Source organism: Eretmochelys imbricata, chromosome 2 (assembly GCF_965152235.1).
Source record: "Eretmochelys imbricata isolate rEreImb1 chromosome 2, rEreImb1.hap1, whole genome shotgun sequence".
Classification (NCBI taxonomy): Eukaryota; Metazoa; Chordata; order Testudines; family Cheloniidae; genus Eretmochelys; species Eretmochelys imbricata.
Window position 1 is genome coordinate 253,696,102 of NC_135573.1, and position 26,249 is coordinate 253,722,350.

Consider the following 26,249-nt stretch of genomic DNA (forward strand, 5'->3'; position numbering starts at 1 on the left):
TCCTCCAGGTGAGGGCGACCTGGGGTGCCACTGCTGCTCCCGGACCGCTGCTCCGAGGTAGTGCCTGGGGCCAGTTGCCTGGGACCGTCGGAGCAGCAGCCAGTGCGGCTGGTCCCAGGGCCGCCCCAGCTGCTTAGGCGGTCCTGGGATCAGCTGCAGAATTCATGGAGGTCATGGAATCTGTGACTTCCCTGACCTCTGTGAAAGACTCGCAGCCTTTCTCATAGGTCATGTTTTCTAGGCCTTTAGTCATATTTGTTGCTCTCCTCTGGACTTTCTTCAGTTTATCCACATCTTTCTTGAAATGTGGCATCCAGAACTGGACACAATACTCAAGTTGAGGCCTGATCAGCATGGAGTAGAGTGGAAGAATTACTTCTTGTGTCTTGCTTACAGTACTCCTGCTAATACATCGCAGAATGATGTTTGCTTTTTTTGCAACATGTTATACTGTTGACTCACATTTAGCTTGTGACCCCCAGATCCTTTCCACAGTACTCCTTCGTAGGCAGACATGTCCCATTTTGTGTGTGTGCAATTGGTTGTTCCTTCCTCAGTGGAGTACTTTTCATTTGTCCTTATTGAATTTCCTTCTATTTACTTCAGACCATTTCTCCGGTTTGTCCAGATCATTTTGAATTTTAATCCTATCCTCCAAAGCACTTGCAAACCCGCCCAGCTTTGTATCATCTGCAACTTTGTACTTGTACTCTCCATGCCATAAATAATTTATGAAGACATTGAACAGAATTGGACTCAGGACCGATCCCTGTGGGACCCCACTCGATATGGCCTTCTAGCTGAACTGTGAACCACTGATAACTACTCTCTGGGAACAGTTTTCCAAACAGCTATGCATGCATCTTAGAGTAGCTCCATCTAGGTTTTATCTCCTATTTGTTTATGAAGAGGTCATAAGGGACAGTATCAAAAGCTTTATTAAAGTCAAGATATACCACATCCACCACTTCCCCCATCCACAAGGCTTGTTACCCTGTCAAAGAAAGCTATTAGTTTGGTTTGACATGATTTGTTCTTCACAAATCTATGTTAACTGTTACTTACTACCTTATTATCTTCTAGGTGTTTGAAAATTAATTGCTTGAATATTTGCGCCATTGTCTTTCCAGGAACTGAAGTTAAACTGACTGGTCTCTAATTCCCTGGGTGGTCCTTATTCCCCTTTTTATAGATTGGAATTATATATGGTCTCTTCCAGTCTTCTGGAATCTCTCCTGTCTTCCATGAGTTTTTGAAGACAATCGCTAAAGGCTCAGGTATCTTCTCAGTCAGCTCCTTGAGTATTCTAGGATGTATTTCATCAGGCCCCGCTGACTTGAGGACACCTAACTTGTAATATTTAACTTGTTCTTCCCATATTTTAGTCTCAGCTAAATGATAGATTCAAAGGAGCTAAGAGACTATTGGTTGGCTTTTAAACCAGTGGGACCTGAAGAGTTATATCCAAGATCCTGAAACAAATAGCAAAATATATAGCTGATGGTTTGAATTCACTGGTAAGGTCACAGGAAGCACAAGAGGAATGGACAAAGTATTTTCAAAGTGTAAATATATTGAACTGTTTGGATAAATAACAGTTAGGTAACCTATTAAAATATACAATACAGGAAATATTTAGATGACAATTGTAGGAAGACTCATAGATTTGTGGGGAAGGAAGATATTTGTGGTGGTTTGTTTTTAAAGAAAAGCCAGACCAAAAATATGTTTGTTCTATCATTAAATAAAATTGTAATTGTTGTGGATAAAGTGAATTGACTGAACTATTTTTGTTATTGGTCTAAATGACCTAATGTAAAAGTTTGAAGATTTTTGGTAATATGAACACAAAACTGTTTAATTAACCAGAAGTGGAGAGAAACAGTCAGAGCATAATCAAAACCAGTTGATGTGTCAAGTGAGCTTCTTTTGGTCTTAGTGCTATTTAATAGCTTCACAGGTTACCTGGAAGATTAAATAATCAAATTTGATGGTGATACCAATTTAAGAAGGATTGCAAACATAATAGAAGATCAAGTGAAACTGCAATAGGACCTTGAGAATTTAGAAAATTGGGCAAATTCCATTGGGATTATATTCAACTTATATGGAGATAATACCAATGATGCCACATGGGAGAAAGCTAGTTTGAGGCAAGGAATCCCACTGGTGGCAATACATTACAAACATGAGCATTTAATGTGATACTACTGCAAAAACAAGAAAATTATGTTGTTTTGGCTGGCTTTATAAAAGAAAAAGGTTTTAATTCTTCAGCAACTTATGGCTCAGGCTCACACATACCTTGACAAGAAAAGTTTTCTTCTTGCCACCTTTGCATTCCATAACTTGAAATCACACTTTCATCCTGATCCTAAGTGACAAGCTCTGGGGAGCTTTGTTAGTTGTATACGATTGGGAGCGTTTTTGTACAGCTGGGCAGTTTACCCTATCTGAGATTGTTTAATTTGTGGATACTTTGTTTTTTAAGATTTTTATGGAGAACATTGTGTGGTTATGAATCTGTCAAAAGTGTTTTTCAGAGGGAAAACTGTACTTTCTAAGGAATTACCCACTGGAAAAATTTAGGTGTGGTCAGTTTTTTGAAAATATATACTATTCTGATTTATTATCTGAGTGATTTGTGCTGCACTGGGTCTTTGTTTAAATTCTGAAGCTTCGTATTAAATCCATGTTGTTAATCCACTTACTGAATATTGAAATCTAAAAAGCTTATGGCAGTGAATATTGTGATTTTTGAACATACTTTTCACTTTACATAGCTCAAAGCTAACACATTACTTTAACTACATTATAAACTGTTTCTGCCGTTCCCTCGTGTTCGTTAGGAAGATGGACCTTCTGTACTACTTCTGTACATGTTTAGATTTAAGCACCACAGCCACACTGAAGCAAAAAAAAGATTTTATATACATAAAAGATTTTATATAGAGAGTAAATACCCTATTAAACAGTCATTTACTTTTTCTGGCTTTAACTTTTCCATCGTTGCCCATTAGTGGATCATTTGTATGTGTATAAGCAAACGCTTTTTATTTTTCTAGGTTGTATTTTGAGTTTTATGGATTAGATACATAAAACATTTGGTATGGTTTGATGTCATGAAATATATTAAACATTTTACTGTAATCCTGACAGCATTTATGATGTCAGAAACACTATCTGGCAGCATGGTGACATGTTCTGGGCGAATAATGGCATCCCAGCTAAGGGGAAAGGATTTAGAATGGCCTCCCCTTCGGTGTGCAGGAGCCAGTGGGTTTCTGCTGCACCACTTAGACCAGCCAATCACCTAGAATACTCCCCCTTCCCAGCTACTTCCTCCCAAATCCAGGAGGGAAGATGAGCTCCCATGAGGAGGGGTAGGGGAAGATGGAGGTAGACCCCTAAAGAAGCTACACAGCCCTGTTTTCCCAGTTTATTGGGGGCTTAGAAAGGATAATATTTGGCTGTTGTATGGTGTTAACTTTTTTATATCACTTCTCTTTTTCCCTTAACATAGTTGGTTGGTAGTAATAGCCATTTAATGTATTTATTCATATTTGTAATGTGTCCATCACTATAGCATTTAGTTATAATACATAGATTTAAATATACATCTGCAGCCTTTCAGGAGAAATAGTCCACTTCCCATCACCTCACATACTAATATTTATTATTTTAAAGTATCTTGTCTGTGGGATTAGATAGTTTGATCCAGGAGCACATTGCTGCTGCACCTGTTCCTCCAGAATCTCAAGACTTGGTCAAACCTGATCTCTGGGTGGGAGCAAGTTTCACAGTGAAAAATCTTCCACAACGGCTAGTCTACGCTAGAAAGGATTTGGGAGCATAGCTCATAACAGCAAATGAGGTTTTTTTGTCAGTATAGTTTATGCCAGGTCATGAAATGAAATAAGCTGCACCAGCAAAAGGACTCTGTTTGCCAGTATAACTGTATCTGCCCAAGGCTTTTGCTTGGCATACTTATGTCTGTTGATGTGATTTTTTTTTTCACACCCGTAACAGACGTAGCCATGTGGTTAAAACTATGTCATCCAGGCCTAAGAACAACCTATTTGCTTGCGCCGTCATATTTAAACCTAGATTCCATCTGCAGTATTGTTCCTCTAGAAGATAAATGTATGTTTTAATGATGAAATATCGCCCACTTTTCATTTTTAAAATATAAACCTTTCTTACTATTGATGCTTTCGTATGAATCTCTAACTATATGCTCTCGCTTAGTTACAGACATATCACAGGATGAAAAGACTGTTGAACTGGAAGCAGGAGTTTCTGATCAATTTGATACAACTAAAATGGAAACCTCTCCTAAAAGGACACCAGCATCTGATGACAGTCAAATGAAGCACATGATAGAAGTGACAGAAAGCATTCAAGCTGTAATACAGCCAGAGTCAAACAAACAAGCCGAAGACCAACAACTGTCACAAGATGCTGAGGTATCAGAAGTATCCACAGAGGAATCTCAGCCTCCCCTTTCAGCACCTGAGGCCACAACTACACCACCAGAGACTTTAGGGTCTGTGAATAAAGAGGAGACTTCTTTTAAGATAGAAGAACAATTGGAGACAGCAAGAGTGCAAGAAGATGTAGAAAAGAAAGAAACTCATGAAAGCTCTGAAACACCAACTTTTCTGTTGAAAGTGGAAACCACTCCTGCAAATGAAAGTTGTACAAACAACAGTTCACTATTAGGAGACAAACCTATAAAGTCACCAACTGAGACATATTCTTCATTTTCATCATCAGTTGATATAAACAAGAGAAGTGTGTGTTCCTCACCAGTAGTTTCATTAGACTTGCATTCTGCACATGACATGCTGCACAGTCAGACTCCACCACGGAGTTCCTCTGCTGGAAATGTTCTCCCAACAACTTATATATCTGTCACTCCAAAAATTGGCATGGGAAAGCCAGCTATCACCAAACGAAAGTTTTCTCCTGGGAGACCCAGATCAAGACAGGTGAGCATATTGTTTTAGTATTGAAGCTGGTAGACAAATCATTGTTAACTTTCAATATACTGTGTTTTTGAAAGAAGTATCAAATTTGGGTTTATGAAAAACAGTTTGATCTATCCTGGAAAATATACATTGTGTTTATCCAGCAGTATAAATTGGGCATACAGTTTATTGTTAACAATCCATTATTTTAAACACATTTGCTTTGAAAAACTCTGGGTAACTACAGGTTGAATAATTAAAGATAAGACGTGGTGAAGTTCTCTAATGGGAAATTTCTTACTTTTGGATTATCCTTTGAGCACTAGAGCAAACTAGAAATCTTATATGATCCTCAAATGCAATATTCAAGGTACATCCCAGAAGTGATATTATCCATAATGTCATAGTTTTTGTTGTGTAAGCTTATTTCTCACTGTTTCATATCAATCTGCGTATATTTCTATCTTGATTCGTATATTGTATTTGTAGGCAGGATGTGGTAAAACTTTTTCACCTACCTTTATAGATGAACCTGCAGCAACCTCGCTGTCCTTGTGCTGAGAGATTTTCCCTGGGCAGAAATTTGTGATTATGGCAAATGATCTGATTTTGTTACGTTGACAGATATCTATTAGGAACTATCTGGTACAAGTCATTGCAATTGTGATTTGGGTTAGATTTGATCATAGTCCTCAAGAGTAAGTAGCTTACTGCATCATCTATAATACACACTAAAGATATAGTTTGAAAACAAATTGTTTACACATCTTTCTCATTTATTTTGCTATTGCAAATTCTTCACAAGAAATATTGTACTGTGACTAGTAAAATTAGTACTTCATTAGTCAAGATCACAAAATTTCATTTTATGCTTCTGATCATCGTAGGCTCATAATTTTGTTTTTTGTAAAGGAAAGACTTGTAAAATCTATATGATGCTTTACATATTACTGATTTAGCAAGGTCTACACTACATACTTACTTTGGTATAACTACATTGCTCAGGAGTTTGAAAAATCCAGACACCCCTAAGTGATGTAGTTATACTGACCGTAACCCTCCATATAGACAGTGCTATCTCAGCAGGAGAGCTTCTCCTTTCGTCTTAAAGCGTCTTCACCAGGAGTGCGACGGTGTGTTGCAGCTGTGTCGGCGCAGCAGCGCCCATGCAAGTTTGTAGTGTAGAAGTGTCCTTATTTAAGACTATTCACAAGCTCAAAGCAAAGCCTGATATTTTTTAAGAGGTGATAAACAGTGTTCTCCAAGGATTAAGAATCCAAGACTAATTTAATCCTCTACAGTAAATGCAGCAAATTGCATACAAGATCATTCAATCAGCTGGGGTTTGGTGCATTTCTCAGTGGCTTTCACTGTATGTAAACATAATGAATTTGGCTGGAAATATGCAGTAAATCAGAAATTTGCAGCTAATCTACTAGAAGAAACTGTACTTGCCCCTGCTCTAATATCTCCTTACGATATTTAAATGAACATTCACATATTTTAGAATGATATGACATTGTTTCTATACTTAAATGTCTTGAAAATAAAATGCATTTTCCTGTTAAAGTTTACTTAGTTTGTAATACAGATTTTTTTCTAGTGTAGTTTAAAATGACCTTAAAATGCTTTTTTGTGTGTGTGATGGGGAGAGAGCATATCAATGGGTGGTAACATCTTTATTTTGGACATCAGCAAACTAAATGTTACTTATGCTACTGCCCCCATGACTTGTGAGAACTCAGCCACAGTTCTGGTGATAATGTTTGTTAGTTAACAGCTGCTGGAGAGCCTGTAAGAGGGGAGCACAAAGGACAGATTTGGATAAATGGCCATATTTTAATGTGTGAAATGGCTTTCTGTGAATTCTACTAAAATCACATTAACAGTTTCTTATTTCTTTCCAGCTTTAATTCAGTAATAATATACATCAGTGGTGAAGGAAAATAACTGAACATTTAAAAAAAAAAGTCAACAAAAAGCACTGAGTTATGTTGTACATACTGCACACTTCCTCTACTATTGACATGAACATCTTGATATATACAGTGCGTGTAATATAGCCAAGTTACAATTGCTGTGGGAACCATAACATTGAATTTTATGGCTAGAGCAAACAAAATACCAGTCATAATGTTGTCATAACATAATTTTAGCATTTAATTTCCATGTTAATTTTAAAAAGAAAAAAGAGTCACCAGTTCATTTCTTTGAAATATGCATCTTGAAGCACTTCATGATTTCGGGATGTATTAATACTCTGAGGAGTGGTCATAATGGATCAAATATTCAAATAAACGCATTTAGTTAATGTTTTAATGTCTAACAGTTGAAATAGTACATGTATGGTTATTTGAGTGTGCGGAAACATGGATTTGTCTGGATAATCATTTCCAGTGGTTAAATGGCTCCCATTTACATTGTTAAGAAAAATACAATACACTGGTCACATAGCACACAACTCATTCAGAGTTTGTTTATTTCTCAATTTTTTACTTTGCCCAAGTTGGGGAAAAAATAATTTTCCACGTGAGGACTAAAGGCTGATCTAAGGTTTATTGAAGTCAGTGAAAAGACTCCCATTGACTTCAGTGGACTTTGAATCATGCCATTAATATGCTAAGTTGGAACTTGGATCATTCCAGTAGCAATTTCATTGTAAGAAAAGCATCTGCAAAGGTTTTGGTCCAAATCCTAAACTCCTCAGTTGTTACTCATTTGTTTTTCAGTCCTAACTCTGTCAAACTTCCATTGAAGTTGGTGGAAATTTGCCTGAGGAAGGACTGAACAAAAAGTAAGAAAGAATCTAAGGATATTTGATTAAAGTATAAATTTAAAGTAAACCTGGCTTTTCTCTCATTTATTATACTAGTTTTTGTTACAACTGGATCATCTTATGTTTTTGTGCTCTTAGCTGATCGTTTCTTAATTTTGTTCCTATTATCTTGTTACAGATTTGACTTGAGTGTGTTAATTAAGAGACCTAGATATCTATAGAGGATACTTATCTTTTGAGAAAAGGAATTTGCTTTTCTGTAATTGATGTTTTCTAAAGATTGTTTCACCATTGGAATCGCACTTCTACTTCTCAGAGATTAGAGATTCTGCGTTTATTCTTTTATACTCTTCTATTATTGTAGGTCATTATATACTGAGGCATGTACTATATGTACATATATATATGCAAATCCTGGAGATAATGCAGTAATTCTTTCCAATGAGGGTTCTCAATTTTACAGTATTAACTTCCTAGTCTGTTCCTTTGCTAAGGGACTGAGATCTTTTGAATGTGGGTCTGTAGAGGATACTAGCTTTAGAAAAGTCCAGTTACTGGTAAACAATTTCCCTTTAGAGTGATGTATAAGCAATCAGAAAAATCCCAGCTGGGTAAGTCATGTGTTAAACTTTGTACTGATTGGTAGCATCCAGAATTGCATTGATACAATTTGCCTTGAGTCAATGTTGTTTTAAAAATCTTGTACTTGTGGCAAATCAGCAATTGTGGATGAGAATAATTAACCTCCTGTGAAGATATTTCAAGAGTACCTGAGAACACACACAGTATTTGTATCCTCTGGTGTTTTATTATACTCAATTTTAAAAAATTGGATATTAAATATAGAGATCTAGTTTTTTCTTTCAAACTGGGGTGAATATCTGAGATATTCTGAACTGAGATTCCACCTTACCTAGGGAGGTGGTGGAATCTCCATCCTTAGAGGTTTTTAAGGCCCGGCTTGACAAAGCCCTGGCTGGAATGATTTAGTGGGTGTTGGTCCTGCTTTGAGCAGGGGATTGGACTAGATGACCTCCTGAGGTCTCTTCCAACCCTAATATTCTATGATTCTATGAATATAAATATCTACTTTTCTATTTTTTAGTAGATTAGACATTCACACTATCTTCTTTCTCTGCCATCAAGTACTCAGTTTGTTTTTGGAAGTTGATTCACACATTACGGAATTACAGGAGCAACTCCATAGTTAAAATTGTCACTAGTTTTTCTGTTTCATAATCCTCTTTTGGATACAATTCCTTTCCTAACTTCAGAGAAACAAAAGTATTCTGTATATAATTTCACAAATTGTGTTCTGCCAAAGGAGAATTATTGTGGTGAAGTTTGAGAGTAATTGTACAAGGAGTTCATTGGAAATTAATTTGAAAAATTATAGATATTTCACTTCTGCTTGCTAATGTCCACAGACATGTTACAATGAACACGTAAACCTGTTTGCAGTGTGGGAGCAGAAGCAGACCTGTCAGTCACTGGCAGCAGGAGAATGCCCTGCTCTTTGAAGCTCCTGCCAGTTTTTTCTGCCTCCCTGGTGGCTCAGCCAGGTCTCCCTGCTGCAGAACTTTTCTGAGGGAAATTCAAGACCTTGTATCAAATGGCTCACTAACAATTTGGCTTAATAATGTGTCCATCTAATCCCCAGTCGTGTCCATGGGGCTGCATTTGCCTTGTGAGGAGCTGTCCCCTCAGCTCTACGTCCCCTCTGAAGCATTTGCAATGTCTGGTGTCCCTGCAGGCTTCTGGGAGAGAGCTGGACCGAGAAAGGCAGAGGCAAGTGGAAGGGTCTGTGCCTCCTGCTTCACCCCTTAGTGAGTGTTTCTTTGGGGAATTCGACTAGCTCTGTAGGGTGAGTGCAGTTTCCCTCATAACGCAGTCTGATTGGAGGCTCTTCCCCTCTCCTCTGAGCAAGAAAGGAACCAGGCAGGATTGGAGATATTGGCTCTGCTGGGCAAGATGCAGCCCAGGCTGGTGGAAATTGCCTTGCGTCCTTCCCACAGCAGGAAAGGGGGCAGAAAGGATTGCAAAAAAACTGGCTCTGGGGCAAGCAGCCCCAGCTCCATAACGGTAGTGAAGCCAGAAGGAAGATCAACCCTGAGTCTCTATAGCCCACACCAGCAGCCATGCTTCTGCGTGCAGAGCTCAGCTACATCCCGCAGATGGAGAGCATGGGACACATTGCAGTCTCTGTCAACCCCAGAGAGTCCAGCAAAGGGCCTTCGGGCCTAGCCCCCTTCCCTTGCTTCTAACACAGATCTATCCATGTGGATCTCATGCAGTAAAGAGGGGTAATTGCAAATCCATTCTTGAGACCCAGAAGGACCCGTGTAGGGGAGGCGAGCCTCAGTGAGGACAAGGGGATTGGTAGCCACTCAAAATGTTTTTTTCACAATTTCTGTCCGCCATTATTCTGCTTCAGAGGGAAAGTGAAACTGGGCTCAAATTCCTAAAGGTGAAATAAATTAATAATCAAATCAATGCTGTTTCCCCAGATCACCTTCGTGGAATGCAGTAGGGTTGGATAATCCCCAGCGCCAGGTTTCCCTTCTCACCTCCGTGGAGTGCAGTAGGGTGAATAATCTCCAGCGCTGTGTTCCCTGGCTCACCTTCATGAGTGGAGCCGATCTATACAGGAAAGACAAAGCAATAGACATGCTTATTTTTCTAGGCATGCATATGTATACCACACCTCTTCCCCCACCCTGCCGTGCACACACAATGGGAATTCTTTAGTGCAGGGAGGCCAGCAGTCCAAATCATAGTTAGACAATCAAATATTTTAAAATATCCCCCAAAACAAACAAACAAATAAAACATTAGAGGATAGACTCCGTCAGGAAAGAGTGTTCTGAGTATTGGAAACTATGCTTAGGAGGTCTACAGCTGCCCTCGACCTGCTATAGCTATGTTTTCCTTCTCATGTATCCTGGAATTTCCTGAAAGACTGCAAAAATATCAGACTGTAATCACCAGCTGCCTGTGTGGGTCATCATGCCCTAATGTCAAGGTTATTGTTCTTAGCTTTTGTTGTAGGTTGTCCTGACTTGCAACTACCTCCATCTCCTCCACCCGCAGATGGCTATGGAGTGATGAGAGGTTCACAGGCCGCAATGTGGGAGAACAGGCAGGCAGTAAGGGGCCTGTGGTCCACCATTTCTTTCTTTACTGGGAAGCTGGCAGTCTGTAGACTCTTTGAGGAACAAAGAGAGCTCCCCATAGCTCTTCAGAGAGACCCATCTGTTCGAGGGAATTTAGAAGTTTCACAGTAGTTGAGACACCCACTAGAGTGGCTGAGGAAATTTTAAGTTCTGCAAGAGCAAAAATGCCAGTGGAACATCTGCTTCATGGAGCTTTTAAGCTCTGTATTAGCAGAATTGGTAACTGAGTGACATTCTGACCCTATTGAAGTCCGTGGGTTTTTTGCTAGTGATTCCATCAGGGCCAGGATTTCACCCTAAGATACCTACTGTTCATAAGATATGGTGGATTAGGCTCTCAGCATATCTCCTTCCTACTTCCATCTGTACTCATGTATGTGGCTTCTCACCGTATTTTATTCATGTATTTAATGTATTTATGTCAATTTATAATCACACTAAAACAGAGCACTGTTTCAAAGTTTCAGATACTTGTTTGGCATATACGCAAATAGATAAACTGCCTCAATTGTTCTCCGTTACAAAGGAGAACAATTTTTCTAAAAGAGATTTTTGCCTACAAATGAGGTCTTCAGTTTACATGTGAATGTGCAAGGTAATAAGATATTTCTATATTCTTTTCTAACTTTTGCAAGAGAAACTTAAAATAGTATTGGGAAGAAACAGAAACAGCACTTTGGAATTTTTAAAAGCAAATTCTCAAGCTAAGCTTTGTAAGTGTAACCTTACCTTATCAATTTCTTCAGAAAGAAAATTTACTAGAACATTTATATTAAATGAAAGCCTAAGAATGCATAATTAAGGTTCCAGAAATAACCATAATTCTGCCTACCTGGTCCACAGCTGTGAACAATTAATCCTTTTAACACGAAACCACCATGTAGCAAATTGACCATAAGATTTGTTTTTCCTAGATAAACCCATGATTGCATGCTGAAATCAGATTGACAAAATCTGCCTCCCACTTATTATATATGGGCTACCCAAACACTCTTCCAAGTACAATGCCCACTTTTGGACAGAGAGAAATGTTCACATGTACTCTACTATATGGCATATACATTCCAGAAAAAAATCCTTCAGTATCTCAGACACATTGTTCACTGAGCTGCCCATTCTACCTCATCCTCCCTCCATAGTAGATAGCGTTTGTAATACCGTACAGTATTTTCCTTATTTGCCTAGGCTCTAATCCAGGCAAAGCACTTAAACGTATGATTTAACTTGTTAATGTTGAGGTCAGTGTGACTACTCATGCTTAAAGTTAAGCACATGCTTAAATACTTTATTGAATTGGGGCCTAAGTGCTTTGTTTCTGGAGTGGAGTCTTAGTAATGTGTCACAAACACCACATTGTAAGAGAAGTATGATATATCTGCACCCTTGTTCTAAAAGTACTAAAAACCAACATCTGAGATTAGTTAGTATAATAAACATTCAAATAATTAATTGATGGGTGCCATTTAAATGTACATTTATGGCAATAATACTGTTGCTGCTTGGGCCAAAGAGGGGCTAGCCAACTGGGACCTTTCTGGGTTGTTTCCGTTAGTAGGAGAAAATGATGATAGAATCGAATATTTCTTGGGTGCAGTCCTGTTTGTTTATAAAGTATGTACATAAAGTCCTGTTTTCCTGAACCCAGTAGGAATGAAAACACACACTCGGAGAAACACTTCCATCCACATAAACAATTCAGGGCTAAATTTTCTCTGCAAGTATGTGGCTTGGATGATATTGGGGATATTCTTTACCAAAAAAAAAAAATTCTCCTGACAATATGATATGGATCATTAGTCGTTATCTATGAAAGTCGTTATCTAATCCTCCTATGAAATCAGTGTATACATACCATCACAGGGTATCCTGTATTTTAACACTAATATATGAGCCTGTAGAGAAGCTTGTAAAAAGAATGTAGCATAGAAAACTGAATATTTGTGTGGGGGTTTTTTAATGTTAATACTAGAATTATAAATTTTTACTGCAAAGTACTCTGTGTAGTTAAAATTAAGATATTGAAATAACTGCTCTAGTTATTTAAGTAGCTAAGCACAGTAATTTATGGGTGCTTTCAGGTTGGTGTGTTTTTGCTGGTTTGTTTTTTGTTTTAGTTTAATTAAATTTTTAACTACAAAGTAATCTCACAACCGATTTTGCATTTTTTTCATCAGGCAAACATTGAGTAGAATCAATCTATGGTCTACCTCACATTTCTAATAGCTATTGTACTTTGTAACGTATTTTTAGTGATTTGTCAGTGATTTTATAATGTGATAACTAAGCTCTGCAAGAGTCATAGAGTTTAAGGCCAAAAAAGACCACCAAGTCATATAGTCTGACCTCCTGAAAACCACAGGCCACCACCAACACCCTACGCTAAACTCAACAACCCAAATTAGACCAAAGTATTACAGCCAACAAGAGACTAAACTATTATGTGCCACAGGCAGAGAACAGGAGGGACTAAGATCGTCCAAATGCCCAGGACCCGGGCAATGGCAGGGAATTGATTAAGTAAGATGTACCCAATTAATCCTGGCAAGTGACCCATACTCCATGCTGCAGAGGAAATGGAAACCTCCCCGCAAGGTCACTGCCAATCTCACCTGGGGGAAAATTCCTTCCTGACCCCATATATGGTGCTTAGTTAGATTCTGAGCATGTGAACAGCAACCAGACAGCTAAGCACATGAGAGACTGAGAATGCTTGGTGCCACCTCAGAGCACTGGACCACCCTGTCAATTTCCCGTCTCCAAATGTGGCCATCTCTGAGGTTTTTTAGGAAGGAGACTAAAAAAAAACCCCAGAATATGTTTGGGGGATCCCTTCCTGATCCCTGCAGGTGACCATCTGAAGCCCTAAAGCATCAGCATTAGGAACACAAGATTTAAACCGGAAGGGACTCCCCCCCGGGTTGCTGAGTCCTGCTACCACCATCACAGGCAACCCTGTCATACAGTCCCACTAATAAATTTGTCCAGATCTCTCTCAAAACTAATTAAGTTGTTTGTTTCCACAACTCCTGTTGGGAGACTGTCCAGAATCTCACTCCTCTGATGGATAGAAACCTTCCTCTAGTTTCCAGCCGTAATTTGTTCATGGTCAGTTTATATCCATTTGTTCTTGTGCCAACATTGTACTTTAGCTTAAATAGCTCTTCATCCTCCCTGGTGTTCCTCGCTCTCCCACCCCCACCCCACATGTATTTATAAAGAGCAGTTATATCTCTTCTCAGCCTTCATTTTGCTAAGCTAAACAAGCCAACTCTTTCAGTCTTCTCTCATAAGAGAGGATCTCCATTTCCCATGATCGTCCCCATAGTTCTTTTCTGTACCTGCTCCAGTTTGAATTAATCTTTCTTGAACATGGGTGACCAGAATTGTACACAGCATTTCAAATGGGGTCTTATCCGTGCTTTGTACAATGGCATTAATACTTCTTGATCTCTGCTGGAAATGCCTTGCCTGATACATCCTAGGATCGCATTTGCTTTTTTCGCAACCGCATCACACGGGTGGCTTATCGTTATCCTGTGATTGACCCACACACCCAGGTGTCTCTCCTCCTCTGTTGCTTCCAACTGATGAGCCCCCAGCTTGTAGCAGAAATTCTTATTAGACCCTACATGCATGACCTTACACTTTGTACTATTGAATTTAATTCCATTTATGTTATTCCAGTCTTCAAGGTCATTCAGATCTTCCTATATAATATTTCAGTCCTCTTCTGTATTGAGCAAGTCTCCCAACTTTTTGTCATCAGCAGATTTCATTAGCACACACCTATTTTTTGTACCAAGGACATTAATAAAAATACTGAATAAGATAAATCCTTATCTATTTTCAAGTCTTGTACTAATCCCCAATTTAACTAATAATTTTCTGTGTGGTACCATGTCAAATGCTTTACTGAAGTTCAAGTATATTAGTCTTCTGCACTTCCTTATCTAAAAAAGTTAGTTATTTTCTCAAAGAAGGAAATCAGGTTAGTCTAATACAGGGGTGGGCAAACTTTTTTGGCTGAGGGCCACATATGGGTGGGGAAATTGTATGCAGGGCCAGGGCAGGGGGTTGGGGTGCGGGAGGGAGTGCGGGGTGTGGGAGGGGGTGCAGTGTGCAGGAACGGGCTCAGGGCAAGGGATTGGGGCAGAGGAGGGGTGTGGGGTGTTTGAGGGGGCTCAGGGAAGGGGGTTGGGGTGCAGGAGGGGTGTGGAGTGCAGGAGGGAGCTCAGGGTAGGGGTGCAGGAAGGGTGCGCACTGCGGGAGGGAGCTCAGAGCAGGGGGTTGGGGTGCAGGAGGGGTGCGAGGTGCAGGCAGAGGGCTTAGGGCAGGGAGTTGGGGGGCGGGGTGCAGGAGGGGTTCGGGCTCCAGCCCGGCGCCGCGTACCTAAAACAGCTCTGGTGTGGCAGCAACGCACACCGGGGCCAGGGCAGGCTCCCTACCTGCCTGCCCTGGCCCCATGCTGCACAACTTCGGGAAGCGGCCAGAACCACATCCCTGAGCAGCCCATTCGGGGGGGGGGGGTGCATAGGGCTCCACGCGCTGCCCTTGTTAAGCCTCCAGATACCTCCCCCGAAGCTCCCATTGGCCGCGGTTCCCCATTCCTGGCCAATGGGAGCTGCGGGGGCGCTGGCTGGTGGCAAGGGCAATGCACAGAGCCCTCTGCCCCCCCTGCCCCCTCAGGCCCCGGGAACATGGTGCCAGCCGCTTCTGAGAGTGGCGCAGGGCCTGTGGCACCGTTGGAGGCAATCCCGCAGGCTGGATCCAAAGCCCTGATGGGCCAGATCCGGCCCGCGAGCTGTAGTTTGCCCACCCCTGGTCTAATACGATCTGCCTTTGGTAAACACATGTAGCATTATATCCCCTTTTCCATTTATCTCCATTAATTTAATTATTCTTTCCTTCACAATTTATTCCAAAATCGTATATCCCACTGAAGTTAGACTAACGGGTCTGTAATTGCCCCAATTACTTTATTTTTCCTTTCTTAAATATAGGTACAACGTTAGCTATTTTTCAGTCTTACAGTAGTACTGCTGAATAGAAAGATTTGTTAAAGTCCTTGCTACCAGACTATAAATCTTATGTTCCAGTTCTTTCTGTATTCTGGTATGGAAATTATCTGGTCCCCTAATCTGAGCACATTAAGATCTTTGAGTTTTCTACCACTTCAGATGTGGTAATTTCCATTTCTGTGCACTCATGTCCATCAACCATCCTGATTTCTTGCCAATGTTCCATATTGAAAACGGAGGCAAAGTATTCATTTAGTTTTTGGGGCATACCTAGATTATCTATAAACTCTTCCTCATTCACCCTGCATAGTGGCCCATCCTCATTCTTCCTTACTCTCATTTTATTTATATAAGTAAAAACATTTCTTAATTTCTTTCACATAAGCTAATTCTGTTTGACTTTTATCAAGTCTCACTTTATTCCTACATTTTCTTATCTTCAAGATGTAGCTTTCTTTGCTGATCAGTCTGTTTTTCCATTCCCTTTAGGTTCTCTGCTTACTGTGAACCGCCTTTGAGGTGGCTATTCATCTGGAGCCTTTCCCCTCATTTTTTTCCCCTTGCTTGGGATGCAAATTGCGATAGTTTTCATATAGTTGACTTCAAGAAATTCCAAGCCTCTTCCACATTTAAGACGTGCGCTGTCCAATGACTTCTTTTACTAATTCCTTTAATTTCCCAAACAATGCCCTTTTGAAGCAAAAAAAAAAAAAAAAACATAGCCGATAACCTGGTTTTGATTAGCCTTCTATTTAATTTAAACTGAATCAACTCATGATTACTTGATGCAAGGTTATTTTTACTATCAGCTCTTCTACGATGTCCTCACTCCTTACCAAAACCAAGTCTGAAATTGAATCACCCATTATTGGTTCAGTAATGTTTTGACAATGAAAACTGTCATTTGTCACATCCAGCAATAAGTGGACCCTACCAGTATTAATAGCATTTATTCTCCAGTCTCTGTTAGTCTCCCATTATGAGACTATTCTGAGCTGTAGCTCACGAAAGCTTATGCTCAAATAAATTTGGTAGTCTCTAAGGTGTCACAAGTACTCCTTTTCTTTATTCCTAGTAGTGTTTATCTCTCTAATAGTATTAAAGAGATCTCTCTATATATCTGAATCCAACCCAAGGGTTTTTAGCAGATCCCTCCTAAGACTATCCCAGTGAAACCTCTTCTACAGTCTTTCCCCAAAATGATTTTGACCTATACAGATTCTGTTTTGTCCATACTACTGAGAGCGCAAAACACTGTGTTGCATTCATTGTATATGTTTTCTATTGTGTATTCTGTTGTAGTGGTTTTTTAATCACTTTTAATCACGGCGGAAGTGCTCAGATACTATGATCATGATTGTTGATGTGAGAACCTAGATAGAGGGGACTTTTGTTGGTATGTGGGGCTGGGAAGAGGCTGTTATGTTTTTATTGTTATTAGGAGGGTTGTTTTTAATACAAGAAGAGTTAGATTTATAACTATCAAGTTATTTCAGAGTCCCAGTATATATTGTTTTTCCTCTCACTAGAAATGACACAATTGCAATCTGAAAAGATCATATGTGGTATTTTATTAAACATTGAAACGAGATGAAAGCTTATGTTTTGTTCATCTTTATTTCTGATTAAAGTATATTTCATAAAGGAGGCATTCGGTTGCTAAACACAGCCACTGGTGATTTAGTAAGCTATCCTGACCTTTGTTGATGTTCTGTTTCCTTTTGTTGTAATTTAGTTGCAGCTGTGCTGTTCAGTTCTGAGGACTCAAGAATATGATGGAGAATGAGAACTTCCTGTTTATGTCAAAGTACATAATTATTACCATGGTTTTGATATAAGTGAACTGAATAGAACTTTTTCTCCAGTGTTGTGCTGTAATGGGCATTAATTAAAAGCCAAAATATAATTAATGCATCTCTTTGATGTAATTAATTTGTTCATACTATTGTGGAAGTGGTGTGTTTTTAATTAAATTTATCTGACACAGAATTCAAATGTGTTTCTGAGCTACAATAAAACTTGGATTCAATTGGAAATTTAAACTATAACAATGTGGTTCATAATCATATATAATGCATTTTGTTTTGAAAGATGGATATTTCATATTCAAATTTAAATTTCTATTACATTTTAAATTGACTTGAAATATTTAATTTCTGGAGAAGTGTGTTCTCTCTGCAGCAAAATTATTTAATATATTTCAAATAGGACTCTAAATGGTTTTAGGTCTTAAACAGTAGTTTGAGTAATGTGTTTTGAGATCTTTGGATTGTGGCCTTCAAGTGGTATATTCTCTCCTTTATAAACACAAGATGAGGGGAGGACTTTGATATGCAGAATATGTCCATTATTTTGTTATGGGTAAAGAACAAATACCTGACAAATAATGAACATTAGTTCTTTAGGGGAAAACAAATCTGAAATCCCAGAAAGATTTTTAATTTAATTTTCTGGAAAATTATCTTGTTCTTGCCCAAACTGGAAGCTAGTGTTCTATCTCCCTTGATGTTAAAGAGAAGCCTGACTAGTCGCCAAGACTTGACATCTTAAATTTCCTGTAGCTCCTGATCTGCTAACATCTCTGACAATGTTATTCTGACAATTAATGTTATTGATAAAAATAATTACCATTCAACAAAATTACTGATTGGTAAAACTACAATACTTTCAACACAGAGAAATTTAACTTCATTGGTAGTCTTTCCATTTCCACTGAGTTCAGTGGGAGTTGTTACACACACAAGGTGACGGGGATTTATTTTTACTGAGGCCTGGTCCACACACAGTTTTTGTACTAGTATAACTATTTCAGGTAGAGTGTGCTTTTTTCCTTTTAAAACCAATATCATTATACCACTATAACCCCTGCGATGGAAGCAGTTATATCAGTAAAAGTTATTCCCCGTCCTTTGCAGAAATAGCTATACAGTACTCATATAAAGCACTTTTATACTATTATGGCTGTGTCCACACTAGGGGACTTTTATAGCTTTTAACTATATTGGTAAAGTTAAAGTGCTACAATTTCTGTATGTAGACTAATGCTGACAGAAGTAAAAGTTTTAATCAGCTATTGGATTTAAAAGAAACTGTTTCCCAAATCACTTTATTTTGCTTGACATTGTTTTATATTTCATTTTAAAAACTTGTGATGTGTGAAGCCAGTGTATATTTCTTTATACTTATTGTCACAAAGGCCAATGTTCTAAGGCCTCAATCCTGCAAACACTTGTGTGTGTAGGTATTTTACATATGTGAATAGTTGGAACTATTCACATACTGGATTAGGGGCCTAAATTATTGCTGAATGTAGTCTTTTTGGAAATTAACCAATTTTTCCCTATACCATTTAAATCTTAATCTTAGCTATGTTTTTGCTTAATTCCAAAGGAGTGTTAAAATTAGTATAATTTATTACTTTGAAGGCATGCTAAATTGTAAATTTAAAACGAAATTACCTTAGTAAATCATTTGTGCCTTAATCCTGAAGTCCTTACACAGAGTTTAAGCAAAACTTCTACTGCCTTCAATAACAGTGTTGTCTGAAGAACAGGAGTACTTGTGGCACCTTAGAGACTAACAAATTTATTTGAGCATAAGCTTTCGTGAGCTACAGCTTACTTCATCGGATGCATTCTGTTGTCTGAGTAAGAACTGCAGGAACATCAGCAGGTTTCTCCACCCATCCTTAAATTAGCACAGTATTGCTAATCCTATTCTTGTTGTTTTACTCTTTATATTATGGTAGTACACAAATACCACAATCAGATTGGAATCCCATCGTGCTGGACATTGTATAAATACAAATTAAAATAAAACTATGATTATGTTTTTAAAATTCAGCTTTATATATATCCTATATTATATTAGACATTGTTTGATATTATAGTTTGTTATAATATAAAAAAATTGGAATTATGATTTATAGGTGTGAGCTTTTATAATTGTACGTTTGTGGTGTACTTGCAGGTCAGAGGTATTTTGTTAACTGCTCACATTTATTTTTCATTTTTTTCATGTTTTAGTTTTATTTTTATCTCTGTGTCTTACATGCTTCTCAGCCTACATGTTGTTTTGATTATCAATAATTTTATATTTAAAAAGTGATACAAGGCCGTCTCTTCCTTCAAAGATGTGGATTGAGATATGGAAGGGAATGTACTCTCAAAACCCATCTATGATCTCAAAATAGTATCTTCTTGGCATGGTGATCCGAAATTTAGAGATTTACTGTGTTGCTATGATTCCTGTCTATGACATGATGATCATCAGTCAACCCTCTTTTCTCACATTTTCACTTTGTAGTTTTTTTAAAGTCACTTTGCAGACCTTTTAACCTCACTGAGGGTTGAAATTTTCTCTACATAAATTTCAGTGGCGGGTTGAAATTTTCCCCATATAAACTAGTTTAGCAGTTAAGTAAATTTAGGAGAAATTGCCTATGCCTGCATGTGCTTTGCTTTTCAGAAACTTTTAGTTGCTTGCTTTATTTTATTTTTATTTCTTTATTTTTATGTTGCTGAGTTTTATACATCTATTTTCTCACCTGCCGTATCCTAGGGGGCTTGGAGTACCAATAATACAGTGAGCCCACCTTCCTGGTCCCCAGACATTTCAGAAGGTCGGGACATTTTTAAATCCAGACAGCTTCCTGGCAGTGCCATTTGGAGCATCAAAGTGGTAAATAATTTGTATTTATATTCATGTATCCATTGCTATCTTTCTGCTATAGAGCCTACTAATGAAAACTATGTATAGATCAACTGAATTAATCTTCCATTTTATCACTGTTAACTTTGACTTTTTAAGAAAACTGTTAAAGTCTGAAGCTTTTAAATTACAAAAATATAAATTTATTAAAGCATACACGGAATGTGATGGCATTGCATAACTTTTGAATTTTATATGGCAAGATAATTTGCATTACCAATTTTTAATGAACTATGTTTTAGTACTTCACTATTTTTTGGCTATTGCTGTTAAATAGCTGTCAAGGAGTTACTTGAGTGAGAGAGAGAGTGAGTGTGTCTGTGTGTCCTGAAGACTGCTGGCAGTAAGGAGAGCCAGACTGAAAAGGACTGAGCTCTGGGCTGTTGCAAAGTGTGTTGCTGTGGAGACATTTTTCAAAAGGCATTCACAGTGACATATGTTTAAACTTAGAAAAAAACTATTTGACTGTCTTAGAAGGGACCAGGCTACTGTCCCACTGATAGGTACCATCAAAAAAAACAAAGAAATTGAGGGCTTGTCTATACAGAGCAGCAATGCACACTTTAAGGGGGTGATTTCTAAAGCACACTAATGTGCATTAATTGTAGAGTTGCTAGGTGTCCGGTTTTTGACCGGAAGACCAGTTCGAAAAGGGACCCTGGCGGCTCTGGTCCTCACTGCTGACCAGGCCATTAAAACTCCAGTTGGCGTGGGGCTGGCAGGCTCCCTACCTGGATCCTCATGACTCCTGGAAGAGGCAACATGTCCCTCAGCTCCTAGGCGCAGGGGCGGTCACGGGGGCTCTGCGCACTGCCCCCACCCCAAGCGCTGGCTCCACAGCGCCATTGGCCAGGAACCGCAGTTCCTGGAAGCAGTGACACATCCCTTGGCTCCTAGGTGGAAGGGTCAAGCGGCTCTGCATGCTGCCTCACCCCAGAGCCCGCACCCCCAGCCAGAGTCCGCACCCCAACCCCCTGCCCCAGCCCTGAGCCCCCTCCCACACTCCAAACCCCTTAGCTCCAGGCCAGAGCCCCCTCCTGATCCCCAAACCCCTCATCCATGGCCTCACTCTAGAGCCGAGACCTCCCGCACCGTGAACCCCTGCCCCAGCCCTGAGCCCCTTCCACACTCCAAACCCCTCAGCCCCAGCCCAGAGCCCCACACCCCCAACCACAGCTCTCACCCCCTCCCGCATCTCAACCCTCTGCCCCAGTGTGGTGAAAATGAGCAAGTGAGTGAGGGTGGAGGAAGAGCAAACAACAGAGGGAGAGGGCGGGGCCTTGGGGCAGGGCCTTAAGAAGGGGCGGGGCAGGTAGTGGGACAAGGGTGTTTAGTTTTGTGCGATTAGAAAGTTGGCAACCCTAATAATTGGCCAGTGTAGACCCTGCTGCTGTGCACTGAAAGTTCCCTAGTGTGCTTTAGCATAATGCTGTTTCAAACAGCACCACATTAAAGCACACTAGAGAACTTCTAGTGCACACCAGCAGAGTTTACATGGACCAGTTAACACACAACACATTGGCGTGCTTTGGAGATTACAACACCCCCACTCCTACCCCCAAAAAAATAAATAAAAGTGTATGTTGCTGCTCTGTGTAGACATGCCCTTACTGGGATTATTACAACACTAAAAAGAGAGAGAAAAAACTTAATGAAAAAATATAAAACCATAAGTAGGTTGATGTTGATTTCAATTGATTTATTTTCATCTCACTTTAATGATCATGCTAATTTGCTTTATTTTAATTTGATATTATCTTAGCTATTTCTGCTTGAAACATTAATTTTCAGCATAATGTCCAGCATTAACAGTGATACAGGTTTGTGCTATTTCTGTCACATTGTTAGTCTTGTGAAAATAAAAATACTGATGTGCAATCTAAAACACGCAATGTTAGGAATTTGTCCAAGCATTTTACTTCTAAAGAAAGTGAATCTTCTATGCAGTGTGTATATATTTTACACTCTATACAGAGAGGGGGAGAAATTAAACATTTCACTTGGCTACTTAAAGAAACTTTAGCCATCAACACCTCCTTCCTTATTCTTATTTCTAAAATGCTGTATGATTGCATTGCCTGACAGTGCACAGTTACTTTAATTTATAGTTCCAATAATATTGTTACTAGTGGAATATTTGGATTCTACCTTGCAATAACTATCACCACAAATTTCTATACCAGGGGTTCTCAATCTTTTTCTTTCTGTGGCCCTCACAACATGCTATAAAACTCCACAGCCCATTTGTGCCGCAACAACAGTCTCTCTGTGTATAAAAGTCAAGGTCAGCATTAGGAGGTAGCAAGCAGGGCATCTGCCTTCGGGCCCACACCACAGGGGACCCCATGAAGCTAAGTTGCTCAGCTTCAGCGGGGCTCAGAGCACTGGGCTTCAACCCCAAGGGTTGGGGCTTCGACTTTCTGCTGTGGACGCCAGCAAGTCTAATGTCAGCTCTGCTTGGAGGACCCTCTGAAACCTGCTTGCGTCCCCCCAGGGGGCTCTGAACACCTGGTTGAGAACCACTATTCTATATCTTCTATTAAAATAGGGGATGGTATATCTGAAAATACTATTGGCCCTATTGAGGCGATAATGTTACCTTAAATCCATGGAACTCTTATGAATATTAACGGAAGCTGTTCACATGGGTCTAGAGCAGTGATCACCAGCCAGTTACTCACGATTGACTGGTCAGTCGTGATCTCTGGTGTTGTAGCAGTGCTGCTGCTAAGGCAGGCTCCCTGCCTGCCCTGGCCTCACATCACTCCCGGAAGTGGCCAGCACAGCCCCGGTGAAGGGCAGGGGTCTTCCTATATGCACTGCTCCTGCCTGCAAGCACCGCCCCTGCAGCTCCCATTGGCCGGGACCAGGGAGCTGTGGCCAATGGGAGCCGCGGGTGCAGTGCTTGCAGAGAAGGGCAGCGCGCGGAGCCATGTCCATTTCCCCCCTCTCCTCGCTGCAGGGGCCTGTTGGCCCCTTCCAGGAGTGACGTGAGGCCAGGGTAGGCAGGGAGCCTGCCTTAGCTGGCAGCAGCCACTCTGCACCACAGACCGGGAGCTGCCGGAGGTAAGTGCTGCCTGGCGGGAGGCCACATCCCAACCCTGAGCCCCCTCCCAGAGCCAGCACCCCATACCCCCTCCTACACCCTGAGCCCCCTCCTGCACCCCAAGTCCCAGCCCTGACCCCCTCCCAGAGCCAGCACTCTGTACCCCCTCCTTCACCCTGCCCCAGCCCTGACCCTCCTCCCAGAGCCTGACCCTATACCCTCTCCTACACCCCAAGCCCCTGGCCCAGCCCTGACCTCCCCCTCCCAGAGCCAGCACCCTGTACCCCTTCCTCTACCCCAACACTCTGCCACAGCCCAGAGCCCCCTCCTGCACCCAAACTCCCTCCCAGAGCTTGCACACTCGCCCCCTCCTGCACCCCAATCCCCTGCCCCAGGCTCAGCCCAGAGCCTCTTCCCACACTGTGAACCCCCCAGCCCAGAGCCATACCCCCTCCCGAACTCCAAACCCCTACCCTTGCCTGTTGAAAGTGAGTGAGGGTGGGGGAAAGAGAGGGGGATGGAGTGAGTGGGGCAGGGCTTTGGGGAAGGGGTCGGATAGATCCCAGGTTGCTCTTAAATTCAAAAGGTGATCTTGGGTGTAAAAAGGTTGGAGACCACTAGTCTAGAGCAGCGGTTCTCAAACTGTGGGTCGGGACCCCAAAATGGGTCGCAACTCCATTTTTATGGGGTTGCCAGGGCTAGCATTAGACTTGCTGGGATCCAGGGCTGACACTGAAACACAAGTTCCACCCCCATTAGGGGTGGTAGGGCTCAGGCTCTGGCCCCCTCTCCTGCCACCCAGGGTGGCAGGGTTGGGCTTTACCCCACCCTGCACCCGGGGTCATGTAGTAATTTTGTTGTCCGAAGGGGGTCGCGGTGCAATGAAGTTTGAGAACTCCTGGTCTAGAGCATCTTCCATTGACATTAAGGAGAGTACCATAGTTCAAAGGCAGTACGTTCCTTTTATTGAGTGAATTGTTTTGTCTTGGTATTTTTGGCATCGTAAAATAGTTTGGAGCAAGCATTCAGATAGAGATTGTAGACTTGTAGATATTTTGTGGACAGCAAAATTAAGTTAGAGTAGAGTAGCTGTTAACATAGATTTCTTAAAATGCTTTTAAAACAAGGACAAATGCTATGTATCTAGTAGTAGAAAAGCATAGTAGGAAATCTGCTGTATTGAATATATACCTTAACTCTCATTGTATAAGAACAGAAGAAAAGGTCTAAGGTATGTGTAATCTGTTCAGATGTGATCTGAAAAATATCAGCCACAATTCTATAGAGACATAGCAAATAATAATGTTTTCCTCTTTTGGAAGTGATCAGTGAGTTTTCTGTGTTTTCTTTTGCTTTGTTTTATTTTGTTTTTCTAGTTCAGTGTGAAATAAAAAATCTTATTCATGAAAGCCAAATTAATTAATAATAATGTCAGGTAATTAACATTTGAAAAAGTATGAAATTTACTCCTCGCCCTTCCCCCACCCCACCCCCAATTCTCTGTATTTAAATTCACCTCATCAGTTAAGGGATCCCAACTCAGCACTGTCACCAAGAATCTACAGATTAAACAAGGGTGGGAAAAAGAACAAACCACTAGCAATAAGTGTAAATATTACAAATAAAAATATTTTAGTATTATAAATAATACTTTCTTTAGGGTATTAAACAAATTAAACACTGAAATCTTGATCTTGTTCCGACTGAATCAGTGGGAGTTTAGTCACTGACCTCTGTGGGAGCAGGATCAAGCCCTAACAACTTTTAATGTCTGTGTGACTATTTACAGCAAAGAAGTGTAGCTACTGTATAACCAGTAAAGTGCCCACGCAACAGTCCTAACACACCTGGCTGTGTCTGAGCTGCATGTTCTTAAAGAATCGAACAAGAGGTAGAGTTTAGCTGGAGTACTAGGCAAGAGGGAGAAAATGTATTTCAATATTACCAGCTGTGCCTGTAGTAAAAATTAGTGTGTGACAGGTTTTAAGTACTTTTGTTGAAGGCAATCCTTTTTATAATGGTTGAAGACCACAGACAGAGGAAAAGGTTTTAGTCTGAAGTTAAAGGTATTCTACTACAATTTATGCAGAGATTTAATAATGGTGGTCTGGCTTGCCTATATCCACTTGAAACCACAGTTCTTCTTATTTATAATTACAAGGAAGTGTCCCTACACTAAAAGAGATCTGGGTTGTATTTAAATTGCTCTTGTATATTAAATAGGGCCGTGGATCAGGATTCGCAGGGAAGCGGAGACCACGTGGTGCGGGTCTTTCAGGAAGAGGTGGCAGAGGTAGATCAAAACTGAAGAATGGGATTGGGGCTGTTGTCACTCCAGGGGTAAGAACATATCTTTTTAATCATGTGTGTAGTTTGGTGTGTAACTTCATTATTACAGCTCTCATTTTTTTTAGAGAAATTTTGTATCTAAACAAAATAAGCAATGAGAAATAGTTTTGATAACATTCTAGTTTTCATTAAATGTAATTATATATTTTAGATAAAAATGGAGACTAACCTGTAGCTAATAGATCCAGAACAATTTTACATCATCTA

At 40.2% G+C, this 26,249-nt stretch overlaps 1 protein-coding gene across 6 annotated transcripts in view; it reads left to right on the forward strand.

Annotated features, from left to right (window-relative positions):
* The window catches only part of KMT2C (lysine methyltransferase 2C), a 334,572-nt gene that overhangs the window by 207,419 nt on the left and 100,904 nt on the right, over positions 1-26,249 (forward strand). For all 6 annotated transcript variants that reach the window (XM_077808386.1, XM_077808385.1, XM_077808388.1 and 3 more), the window contains exons 13-15: positions 4,249-4,991; positions 20,498-20,617; positions 25,917-26,033. In XM_077808386.1, coding sequence (XP_077664512.1) covers positions 4,249-4,991; positions 20,498-20,617; positions 25,917-26,033 — 980 coding nt within the window. The remainder of the gene's footprint in view (positions 1-4,248; positions 4,992-20,497; positions 20,618-25,916; positions 26,034-26,249) is intronic.